This window comes from Lipotes vexillifer, unplaced genomic scaffold (assembly GCF_000442215.2).
Source record: "Lipotes vexillifer unplaced genomic scaffold, Lipotes_vexillifer_v1.1 scaffold172, whole genome shotgun sequence".
NCBI lineage: Eukaryota > Metazoa > Chordata > Mammalia > Artiodactyla > Lipotidae > Lipotes > Lipotes vexillifer.
The window spans coordinates 2146672-2159835 of record NW_006776799.1 but is presented as its reverse complement, the minus strand read 5'-3'; the positions used below and the strand labels follow the sequence as shown (position 1 = coordinate 2159835).

General features: G+C 41.0%; 1 protein-coding gene across 4 annotated transcripts in view; it reads right to left on the bottom strand.

Moving 5' to 3' along the window:
- DYNC1I1 (dynein cytoplasmic 1 intermediate chain 1) overlaps nucleotides 1-13164 on the bottom strand; it is a 338688-nt gene that overhangs the window by 116073 nt on the left and 209451 nt on the right. For all 4 annotated transcript variants that reach the window (XM_007450661.1, XM_007450660.1, XM_007450662.1 and 1 more), the window contains 2 exons: nucleotides 11996-12095; nucleotides 4319-4444 (listed from right to left, as the gene is read on the bottom strand). In XM_007450661.1, coding sequence (XP_007450723.1) covers nucleotides 4319-4444; nucleotides 11996-12095 — 226 coding nt within the window. The remainder of the gene's footprint in view (nucleotides 1-4318; nucleotides 4445-11995; nucleotides 12096-13164) is intronic.

Here is a 13164-nt window from a genome sequence, read left to right as displayed (position 1 = left end):
ACCCCCACCGAAAGCAGGAGAGCTTCAGGTCTGTGTCAGTTTCAGGTCATTGTCAGATAATCCTCAAAAAGCTAATTCCAAGAACAAAGAAACCAAATCAGGAAAAAAATAAAAACCTCTGACCAAGCTAAGGCTCTAAATATAGCTTTTCCACTTACCTCAATGCAGATAATTCTAAGATATATATTTCTGATTCTATTCATTGCATTTAAAAGAGAAAGACCACACCAGGGTAAGCAATGCAGGGTGGTCAGACACATAATCTAATGACAGTGTGTGGAAGCCACTACAGAAGACAGCAGGAGCACTGCCAGATGGTGCGGTGGGGCTGAGTGGCTGATTTCTATGCAGAGTTGCCGATGTTTTCCAAGTACGGATGGCTCTCATTGAAATGAAAATAGAAAATGCAGGACCAGAGCCCACACTAAACATTCAGTTTAGTAAAGACAGAAAACTGCCCACAAAAGTGGAAGGTACTTGGCCTTGCTATATTCTCAGTAGAGAGAGAGGAGCCTTCCTCCTGCAATCTTTTTACCGTTAGGCTAAAAGCCTGTCAGTCTTTGCAAAGGAAAACGGAACTGATAGCTGCGTCTTGTGCATTTGTTTTCTAGGGCCTGAAATGATGCTTTTCTGAGCCATAGGATTTGTTTGCAACTATACACTTGGCGAAAAAATATGAAGAATCAAGAGATCGGCAAGAAATGGCTAATGTAATTCTTCCAAAATGATAAAAGTACAGTCATCATAAGGCACCCGTAGCTCCTCACCTCCAGTCCTCTTTCTTACTAAGAAAACGAATTTTGAAATTATTGGAACATCATAGGAGAATGTGGCAGCACATTCATTCTACCCAATTTCAGTGAGACAATGTCTGGAAAGGACCAATTGTAGTAAATAAGCTTCACCAACGAACAGGAAGGATACAAGAAGCAAAGTGATAGGTCAGTGAGCGGCGGTTTATGGTTTTTCTCATGTGTATTTTAATTCTGTGGGCTCTCCAAATTCCCCCCTGCACTACCATGGTTAGTGCATGGTAACCAAACTGCCCTCACTACTTTTCCCCTCCACCTCACCTCCATCCACTAAGTCACCTACACCTTCCCTGGCTGCCTAAGTTACCCCTGCTTTGGTCTCCCAACAGCTCAGTCATACTCAGTATCACGGCACTTTTGTTTTCTTTTGGCAGCCACTGAAGTTTACCTGGAGGTGATCCGAACTTCACGGAGATCAACTACAGCAAGGTGTGTCATTATCCCAAAAGAAATGGCACTGTCCAATGCACGTTGGGCCGTGTTCAATGGGGTCCTGAGTCCACTCCTGGAAAAACAACTCTGGGTCTTCTGACCACCACAGAAGCAGACCCCACCAATAAGTGAGCTCAAGGGAATATGTATGTATGGGAGGAGGGGTGGGGCGTGGAGGTCTCCACCTCCTCCAGGTGAGGTGAAGCAGGAAGGGGCAGGGAGTTGGTAGGAAATTTCTCAAATAGGGTCAGGTGGGAGGGCATCAGAATAACAAAGGCAAAAAAAACGCCACTCTAGTTTGGGCCAAAGGGGAGAAAGGAATGATGGCCATACTTCCAAATAAAGAAGCTAACTAGTTTCATCACCTATCATCCCCTTTCTTCATCTCTCCTCTACATTCCAGTGGTTTTCAACTATTGCTGCATCTTCAACTCACTTGGGAGCTTTGTAAAAATGACCAGACTCTGCCCCAGATTAATTAAAATCAGAATCTCTGGATGAAACGCAGGCATCAGGAGGTCTTAAAGTCGCCCAGGTGATTGCAATGATCAAGTAAGATGGAAAACATCTCTGTTCCATTTTTCTCTCTCCACTTCTCCCCAGACCCCCATGCCACACACCTGCGTGGTGTTAACTGGCTGAATTCCTGACTAGTGCAGCAGGAGGCAATACACAGGCTTCAGAGTAAATATGAGCTGACTTCAATCCTGGCTTTGCCATTTACAGGCACCTGCCCGGGTTCATGGCCTCTCTGAGCCACAGTTTCTCATCTGGGGAGTAATGGGAGCTTACCACGATGAATGTAGATTCTTAAAACATGTTAATATCTTTCTTATTTTCAGAGATCAATGTCACAGAGAAATTCCCCATGTCCTCAAATTATTGTTTTTTCTCACCTGTTAGGAAAGCTCCCACTCAAGGTCTAATAATTTCAAAGTTGATCACTCTAGGTATATTTGCTTATTAGCCCAAAATGATCTGAAATCAGTAGGACTTTAGGAGTTGTGAAAGGTATTAGTTTCCTGGATTGCTCTGAGGTGAAATCCAGGTATGATGGTAAATTTTATGTGTCAACTTGGTTAGGCTACAGTACCTAGGTTTTTGGTCAAATACAAGTCTAAATGTTGGTGTGAAGGTATTTAGATGTGATTAATATTTAAATCAGTAGACTGTTCTTTTGCACATGTCACTTAACCCCAAAGTTTAAAAGTATTAGAATTCTCCCCTTTCTCAGGGAGAATGCTAGTAGAGTTTAGAACCCCCAGCTGCTTCTGGTCACCAGATGAAGTGAAGATAATAGTAGGAATCTGGGGAATACAGAGATAGTTTAGTCAGCGTCTTTTGTTAGGATATTCAGAGTACTTCTGACTTAAAAAAAAAAAAATCAAGGGTATATCTTCTAAAACACATATATTGGAGCATTTAAGGGGACAACTAAAAATAAGGTTAAATGCATTTTGGTGAAGCTTTTTAGTGAATGATCCCAAAGATACCAGGAGATGAAAGAATGCTCCTTTCAGTCAATACTTGTATTAACCATTGTGTGATAAAACAGATAATTTGAAAATTCCAGTTAATTCCAAAGACTTTTGGAATTTGCCTCTTCACTCAGCATTATTAGTTCCTACTGACCTGTTGCTGTGCAGTGTTGTGAATATTAAGCACATTATCAAATTGTTATTACCACAGGCTACCTTTCGTCAGTTAATATTTAAATTATGATAAACATTATGTACTTCGACCAAAACAATATAGTGTCACTTCTTAAATTTAAAAAAATTCAATATATGCTTTATACAATATCAAAATAGCTTAAATGGCACTGTTTTTCAAAAAAATGTGCTTCTGCTTATCCCATAATCCTTTTAGTATTTTCTTGGTAATTCAGCAAAACTCTTTAAACTGAATAAAATTAGGATTTTGTGCTTCTATGTTTACAGAAAGAGCATATCAGACTGACAAATTTGATAATCTAAAAAAAAGAAAGAAAAAACTGTTCTTATTTCAAAGGTTCAAAAAATAAAGGTTATTTACTATGCAGACCAGGACTTCTTGTTTTTAAGATAGCAAATTAGAAAAACATGGTAAGAGTTAGAGGTTACTCAATCAGGTTGAAGCTGGGACTTTTACTCCAGCAGCTCTTGTTCCCCAAATTATATCTGATAATGTTCTAAAGTCTAAACATATTTTAGTTCAAAAAGATACTCAGCTCTTAGATATAAAATGGCACTAAGCTTCCAAATATCAACAGGTTTACCCACCCTCTTCAACTAATGTATCTGTTTTCAGAGTAATCTGCCACTCAGGACCTCTAAATCATAATATTTGAGGAACTGAAACTTTGAGCTAAACTGTTTGTTTGCATTTTCCTGTGCGTAATCACAGGAGAGGGGCATTAATAAAGGGGTTGGTGTATTGGCCACTACCAAGGCCTGTTATTTCAGCAGAGTCATGGCAACAGGGCAAAGCCGAGTGTGTGCAACTGTGACATAATTTCAGCCTGTATTGTGTTGAATGGAAGAGAAGACCAGTGTGTCAGCAGATACAAGCAGTAAAATATCCCAGACTAGTTGCAAACCGGAAACAGTATCTATATTTCTCAACAATTCAAGAAAGATAGTGATAAATCTTACCTTAAACTGGCTACAAAAGTATTATTACCTGAAAAGCAAGATGGCGCCCGTAAACTTAAAATTGGCGAAATCCCATTGAACTGCATTTCAGAGAGAGGAGGGAACTTGAAATGGTACTGTTTTGAGGGTGTCCTGCTAAGCAGAGGAAGTGGTACACCCGGATTTCTCCCTAAGTGCGAGGTCTTTACAAACTCATCCTCATGGGGGCTGTTTTAAATGGAAAGAAAATGACACACAGTCCCCAACTAGGCTTCCGAACTGTTTGGAGAGGGTTGCCACTTTCCCCAGACATTAGGTTACTGTGGGGGAATTTTCCAAAGTTGTCAACAATTCCATTTTTAAACTCAGTTCTTCCTCTCCACATAAAACAGATGCGAGGCAGCATGAACTATATTTGGTCTAGCAGGAGATGTAAGTTTTTTTTACACTGCTGACTCCTACCTGACAGTGGAAGACGTATTCTGGTGTGGTTTTCTTAAACTTCATGTTCCAAACCAAGGCCACTCCATCTGGTTCATGGGGAGCATCTTCGTTGTTGTTGTAGGAAGCGACCATCAGCTCAGGGTACTGGATGGAAGAGGTCACAAGGATGGCTTATGCCAAGATGACAACACAAGGAAAACATTCTTATTCCAACAGACACATGCTATATTACATACTTTAAATGGCACTTTCCTTTTAAGCTGTGGCATACTTAATACCAACTTCACGTCTCAACCCACTGCAATCTGGTTTCTACTCCCAACAAACGTTCCACGTGTGCTGCCATAGTCACCAGTGACTACTAAACTGCATGCTCTGCTGGATCTCTCTGGGTTATATGACATTTGGGCTACTCCCTCCTTTCTCCTATGTTGGCTTCCATGACATCTTTCTCTACTGATCTTCTTCCAAACCACTCTTTTCAGTCCCTACAGTTTCTTCTATTACCTATATTCCAAGGGGGGCTGTTTTCTGCCCTTATTTGTCTCTATTGACACACCGTCCCTGGGTGAACTCATCGATAGCTTTAATAAGCATTAATATATTGACAATGTTCAAATCTTTATCTCTAGGCTTGATTTCTCTCTGAGGTGCAGATTTTACAGCTACTGGGGATTTCTCAAGGCTGTCCATAGACAAGTCAGATGCAGTGCATAGGCAGGCGAGCTTGTTGCCTTCTACAAAAACCTACTGCTCTTTCAACATGCCCTCTTCCAACGTTCATCCATTTAGTGCTTTGCACTGACATTACCTAGCTGTCCAGGCCAGACACTCCAAGTTCATTTTTTACTCCTCCCTCTTTCTCATCTTCATATACTGTGTTTCAGTACTTCCTCAATGGTAATTCAAATGCATGTTTTCTTTCTATCCTTAAGATCAGAGGGCTCCTAAATGAATTTCTTGTCTGGATGAAGACAACAGTTTTTTATTTTTTAAATGGCTTCCTGCTTCCAGGCTTGCCATGCCCTACCCTCACCTACTCCACTCTTCATCCTTTGTCAATATGATTTTACAAAACATACATTTGGCTAAGCCACTCCTCTGCTTAAAATACTTTAATGGCTCATCATTACTTTCAAGATAAAATCCAGGTCATATAGGATCCTTCATGATCTGTTATTTTCTACTTTCTCTGCTTAATCTCTTACAACCTTCCCTCCCTCCTCCCAACCCCACTCTATGACCCAGCCTCACTGGGCTAGTTGTGAGGTTCATAGGTACAGCCTCTGTACCATGAGTCTGATACTCTCATTGGAATGCCTCTTCTGTGTTGGTTACATCATTAACTTATTCGTTAAGACTCGATGCAGGCATCAAGTCCTCCAGACAATCCTATCTAACTATCCACCACCCCTCCTTGCCTCTCATCAGCTCCCTTAGCAATTATGTGTGTCCCCCTATTAAAGCACCTGTCAAACTGTATTATGGCTTTTCCTGGTCTATGTCTATTACTAGATTGTGAGCTCTTTGAGTATAGGGACTTGTTTTTATTGACCTCTGAATCCAGAGTATAGTTAAGTCCTAGCACAATAAACTTGTGCCAAAATCTGTTGAGTTACAAATGCTCTTTCTTATGTTAGTAACCCTGTGCTCAGTGGCAAGACCTTACCTTTAATCCTTTGTTGTTAAATAACTCCAACAATTAAGAGCTCAAGTAAAAGAAACACAAGTAGTAAAGTAACAAAGAGGACTCTACAGTGAGTAGAAATACCTACTCACCATACATGAACTCTATGCTGAGTGTTATAAATAAACTGAGGCTGAATCTCATGGCAGGTATTTAGGAGTTAGAGTACATTTCATGAAAATGTCATTCCTACCTGGGATTCCCATAAGGCAGCTCCGTTAAAAATAGCATCAGGATTATAGCAGATCATATCAGTCTTTGCTCACAGGTAATTAACATAAGATTGTCTGTATAAATTTGAACATCAACTTTTTTTCTATCAAAAATAATTAAACCTAAGTCTTCTATGTGATTGTAGTCATTCTTTGAGCTCCCTCAACTTAAGAAAGCTGCAGAGAGTTACAGCTTGCCAGTTGGTACAGAGAAAGTATAAGCCTACAACGACACACACGTATGTGGCCACCAGAGGAAAGTAATCATTCTTTATTAGAAAACACTCCTTAGCGGATGAATCAAAGGCCTGTTAAGAAAGGCCTTTGATTCGAAGCCCATTCAAAGAAACTAACATCCAGATAAACACAGAAGTCTCCAGACTGTCCATCTGAAGTTTAACTATGTCACATGTGAAAAGGCAACTCTATAAACATCAACACCACTACCACAGTGGCCAATGGACAGCCAGATGTGTCTGGAATAATATCCCACAGCTTCACATCTGGGTCTCATCGCTGGCTCCCACTTGCAGTTCTTCTTTTTTCATTAAAAAAATATTTTACATTATTGGGTTTAAAACTCCCTTAGAAAACAGGGAGAATTTCTATAAAATACCAGTGAAATGCTTTTGGTGAAATATCTATAACTAGGATCAAAAGGCCTAAAGATACTGCTGATTAACTCTTATCTCTTGAAAGTGTTTGTGATTTCAAAGTCTCCTCTAGTATGTTTGTTTGAACATGACTAATCATATTTTCTTATTTTCCAATAAAAAGTAGTAAATCTCTGCATGATTATTTAAACTTTAAAGGTTAATATTATTACCTTAAAGGGAATATTAACTACTAGGAAGTTTGTGATTACTCACGGGGCTGAATTATCTAATATTTAACCTAGGAGAATTTTACCCGGAAATTACCAGATCTGCTCTCAAGCTGCTTTTTCTTATAAAGAAATAAAATCTGACATTTATTGGCGAGGAAGGAACCAACATGTTTTAAGTGCCATTATGTGCCAGACACTGGGCTGGGGAACATGTTCACTCATTTGATCCTTACAATTCTCTAAAGTAAGCAATGGTTTTCCCACTTCTACAGACAAAGAAGCCAAGGGTCCCTGGGTAAGGAACTTGTTCCAAGTTAGGCTGCTAATAAATGATAAAGTGAGACCCTGCTTGAAGTCTATTTGGTTTCAAAGACCATGTCCCTTCCAGCCCACTGTGGCATGCATCAAGTGCCCCCTCCCCCCATTCATATGAGAGGCACTGGTGCCAGGTAAAATGTGGGATACGAATTTCAACAGTAACATGCTTTGCGTTATAGGAGCTCATCACTTAGCAGAGGGAGGTGAGACACATGTATGAATAACTACAACACAAATATAAAAGCAGAACATGCTAAGATGGAGATACAAAAGGAGTTCTATCAAAGCACAGAGGAGAAAATAACTAGTTGGAATGGGGTATGGTAGGGAGAGATATTGGAAAGGACTTCTGAGAAGAAATAAGACTTGACTGGGCTCTGTTAAATGGCTAGGTGATTAGGAGAGAAGTGAAAGGAGAGTATAGACGAGGGTAAGTATTGTATAGTTGGGTTAAATAGTTGTATTATAGTTGTAAATAGTAAGTATTGTATAGTTGGGTTAAATCTCTCTTGGGTGTCTGCCTGGTTCACAGTGATTCTCCCAATCTTTGGAGATTACCTCAATACACAGGTGTCTAACTTCCCAGGGACAATTAATTCATTGCAGGGTTCATACCTGACCCAGCTGGGGCAATCCCATTCTCTAACTTGGCTACTGTAACTTTTGAGCTGAGACACAGAACCCATGGGCTGGCAAATGAGTCAGCTTATGACAGCATCTTATTGGTGAAGCCTCTCAAGCTGCCCAGATTTATACTCCTGAGTCCCCGTTCTTCATCACTTCCGTGGATTCCCTGAGCACCCTAGTAGCTCTCGAATAAATTTCCCTTTTTCCTTAAGGTAGCCAGGGGTAAAGTTTTCTTGACTAATGCAGTGGAGAACATATTCAGGAGACAGTAGGTTATAGCACCTGGCTGGGAGGCAGGTGATGCGAAGAGATGAAAAAGATCAAAGGGCTGCAGATGCCTCAGGGCATCCTCACAGAAGTCACTGGGTACAGGCTAATGATTTTAGACTTCACTCTGGGAGTCATACTCTGCAACTACTAATACCTACTAATTCCACTACTACTTTAACATTTATTCAGTATTTTTTATATACTAGACAGTTTTCAAACTCGAAGTGTTTTAAATACGTTTACTCATTTAATACAATAAGCATGTGAGCTAGGTATGATTATCATTTTATGAGTGAGGAAACTTAAGCCAAGAAAAGTCAGGTAATTTGCTCAAGGTGACGCTGAGAGCAAATAAGTAATCTTCACAAGTAGTAAACTGGAAAAGTACTTACAATGACTCAACAGTGTAGAGAATTGACGCAGGGAGACCAGTTAGGAAGCTATTTCCTAATATAAGCACAAAGTGGAGGCCATGACATAAAGTAGGTATTAACTCCACATGTAAGTGGATTTGAATTGATCACAGTGGGGGTCTTTTTGCTACCGTAAATTTGATTGGGTTTTGCAATTAAATGAGCTATCAAAAATTACTTGAAGAGGGGTGGGGGAAGAATGGAGTAGGACGTTGGGGTTAGCAGATGTAAGCTATTATATAGAGAATGGATAAACACCAAGGTTCTACTGTATAGTACAGGAAACTAAATTCGATGTCCTATGATAAACCATAATGAAAAAGAATGTATATATATGTATAATTGAATCACTTTGCTGTACAGCAGAAATTAACACAACATTGTAAATCAACTTTACTTCAATTAAAAAAAAATTACTTGGCTTTGTATCTTGGATGACTCCAAGGTTAGAGGACGCAACTTACATATGAGAGGAATATACATGGTGGGAGTGAGATCATAAGTCTGGTTTTGTATATGTCTGCCAAATCTGTCATGTGATATGTGGATGGTATTATTGGCCCCCTGTGCTAAACACTCTTCAATGAATAGCAAAGTTGACATAATTCCCCAAGCGCCCAAATGTCTTCCAGGGAATAATGTTTGGTGGATATTTTGCAAATATCGCAAAGTTAAAGTGTTCTTGTTTAAGAGGTACAAGAGGTCACAGCAAAGCTATGCAGGAATATTACAGTTTCTTCCTGTTTTCCCCTCTGTTCCATTCTGTTCCACTCATAATCATCCTAAGCATACATGCCTCTACTGGACGCTAAGACTATACCTCTATCCTTTTCTTCTTTCTTAATATCATTGGATTGCATGTAGATTCACTCAGAAAGTCTCTTCATTCCATACGTACGTAAACCTGGTCCTTTGAACCCCAAAATTGTTAGGATGTAGGAACTAAGGGCTCTAATTCCTGTTTCTTATGCTCCAAAGAAAATACATTTTTCAGAAATGCAAACCCCTTCCCCACAGTGTAGATGGCAGGTTACACAAAAATGGGGAAAAACAGATGCAGTTTCTCTATGGTGGAGTTTCTGCCCTTTCCAGTTTCACCTCCTGCAACAAAAACGACACACAAGATCCTGTGTGGAAACAAACCTATCCACAGGCAATAGTGCCCACACGCTGAGGCCAGGCAGGGACCAGCCCCACTGGTGAGCCCCCTGCTGCCTCCTCAGGGAGAGTTATCAGTGAAACCTGCCTTTGAGGAATGTGTCAGATAAGGTTCCTGTGTAATTTCCAGACTCTGAACAAGTGAACAAGCCGAGCTAAGTGTCTCCTCAGCCTTGGATCTGCTTTCTGCACACAGACCCGAGTGTGCTCACAGAGCACCCACGCACTGGTGGGAAGTGGCTGGCCACACCCTGCCTGCATTAGCCTCTGCACCACCATGCCCTGCGTGCTCTCTTGTTTGGATGTAAAAAGAGATTCAAGGGGAGAGATCACTTGCCCCCTTTGTGGCTGCTGACGGTCTGGTTGCAGGGGTTTACATTCCTCTTCAGTGTTCCTGTTCTCAACATGACTAAATGGGGCTCTTCACACCACCTGCTTTACTGCTCTGCCTAGAACACACACTTCTCCCCTCCATCTGTCTAATCCCAGTCTTCTAAGATGCCCTGTCCAACGAGAGACAGACTCCAACCTCCGCTGAATCCTGAAAGCACTTGCTCTCCGCCCTACGTCACTCAGCCCTTAGAACCTCTTTTGGCTCCAGATTCATAAGCCCTTTGTGGGAGGCACTGGTGAAGAGCATACGCCTGGAAGTGCTGAAAGACTTGGGTTCAAAGCCCTGCTGTACCACATCCTAGCTGAGTGACGGTTAGTAAGATACTTAGTTGCTCTGAGCCTCAATTTCTTCAGCTATAAAATTAAAATAGTAACAGTAGCTGCCTCACTTGATGCTGTGAGGGTGAAATACGACAATGCCTCCAGAGCAGCTGGCACAGTGCTTAGTATATAAGAAACACAAATTAAAAGCTAGCCATGATAATTATTCCCAATAAAAGCATATAAGAAAACAGAAACTGCACTGTGTGTAAATGCCCAGTACTTATCACCCCTATTTCCCTCATTGCTATTATGTCATTGTCATTACAGGAGGGGACGCAGCATGGTGATCAAGAATGTGAGCTCAGGAGTCAGACCACCTGAGTTCATATTCTGACCTCACCACAATTAGGCTGTGTGCCTTTATGTGCATTATTTAACTACTCAGTGCTGGGTAAATTATACACTAATTGGGTAGGCCATTAAATTGGCTTTTGGTAAATCTGCCTGCTTTCACTATGAATGCTACACTAGAGAGTTTAGATGTTTTTTTTCTTGCAGGCAATAGGGAGTTTTAATCCAGGGAGTGAAGTGATCAGATTTGCATTTTTAGAAAGATTATTTGGCTAGATGTCTAGAGGGAAAACTACAGGTAGACAAGTTTGGATGTAGAAAGAACATAAGAAGGTTAGCAATACTACAGGTGTAAGATGATGAATATATGAGTGGCGAAACAGTCTTGGTGATAGACTGGGTCTGGGAGATAAGGGAGAGAAAGTTTCTAATGTTAATGATGAAAGTTTTGCTTTAGGTCCTTGGGTATATTGTGATGGCTTTAACATAGAATAGAGGAAGCAAAAAAGGATTTCAGATGTGTGGAAATAATGAGTTAGTGATTAGTTTGAGATTCTATGGGACACCTGAATGGATCTGTCTGGTGTGTAAAGTGGAATTCAGGAGGGAGATTGGGCAGGGGATAGAAAAAGGCTGCCCACGTAGTGGTTGAATCCATAGCACTGGAAGAAATCTCCCATAGAGAGCATGTCGAGAAGAGTAAAGGTTGAGGGCATGACCACGAGGATAGGAGAGGAAAAAGAAGTCTTGGAGGAGTTCGAGAACTGAAAGAGAGTCGAGTTGTGGAACTCAGTGGAAGGATAATATTTTTAGAAGTATGGGGAAGTCAACAAAGCTGGATGACAAAGAGAGGTCAGGGCAGATTAAGGGTTAAAAACATCCACAGGATTTGACAAGTAGGAAATCATTGGCGACCTTAGTGAGAGCAGTTTCATGGACAGAATGGCCTGGCTCTTCGTCTGGTACCTAGTAAGTACTCAATGTGTATGAATAATAGAGTGCAAATTTTAAACTGAAACTTCAGTAAAATGAGAAAGAAAACCAATAGGCACAGAAAAAAAATTGCGTTAGTGAACACATCCAAAATAGTGGAGCAATTCTCTCTTATTTTATTTTTAAATACAAATGCCATGAGAACACAAGTCCAATTTGTCCCATCCCAGCAACAATTCTTACCTGGAGAGACCAGTCCATACAAGTGACTACTCGGTGCTTGGACCAATGCTCATCGTAGAACTGACGATTGAAAGAAAGGTTGGCTCCAGCCTGGACATCCCTAGGAGGGTTTAAACATCAAAGACAAATATGATGCTTCAAAACGGGGCTTCATCTCTAGTGCTCATACTGAAAGAAAGAAATGGCAAGAGCATGGCGCACAATACTCTCTAAAGCCAAAGCATCAATTTAGACAGCAAACTCTGATCATAAATAAACTAAAGGTGGTCTCCTTTCTGCAAAGCCCTCTCTAACCTGGCCCAGAAAAGGTTCCCACATGTTGTTCCAAGCCTGGTGTGAAATGTCAAATTTGCTTCAGGTTCCTATCTTGAGCAGTTCTAAAGCATCCTCCTCACCCTAATAAGCTCTACCTTGAATCAGAGTTTACAAGAAATTTCCCAGCTCTCAAGGAAGCGCAGCACATTTGGAGATTCTCTGGTATCAATATCACCTTATCTGGCCGTAGACCAGAAATGATATGCATGTTCCTCTTTACCTGTAATTTCTGATTGAAGGTGGCAGGTGCCTCCTTGCTCAATAGCAAGTGAAAAGTTCCACCGTGAGACAGGCCTGCTGGGGAGTGAGGGATTCACCAAACACCTTAGATACTTAACACAGACCAAAATATCACCTGGGTGGAGGAAGATTACACTTTGGCTACTGTTTACTTGCCTGATATTCAACTGGCTGCAAAACCTCCTCTGAAGAACTCTGCACTGGTCATGCATTTGCTCCACAAGACCGAGTGTTTAAATTGAGTCATACTTGTTCTGTGTCAGCAGCTATGGGTTCTGCATAAAAAGCTGCCTATACTCCTTGGGCTTCAGTTCAGGAATTCTTCCACACTCACCTTTTTTTTTCTGTTCACTTTCTTCATTCCACTGCCTTGCACCCTGTATCACTTGTCCTATATAGTTCTTGTTCAGACTGGGTGACTTGACCTCAGATTAGGTACTTGGGCTCCAAGCAGCTGACTTATTATGACTTTTTTTTTCCCCCCTGCTAACCTTTCCTCAGCTCCACCATTGCAAACTCAGGCAAGAGGTACGTGCACCCAAATATCTGCCAGCAACCCAGTATAACACTGTGCCAGGCACCCAGAGGGAAATAGGACTCAGAAACCTAACTGA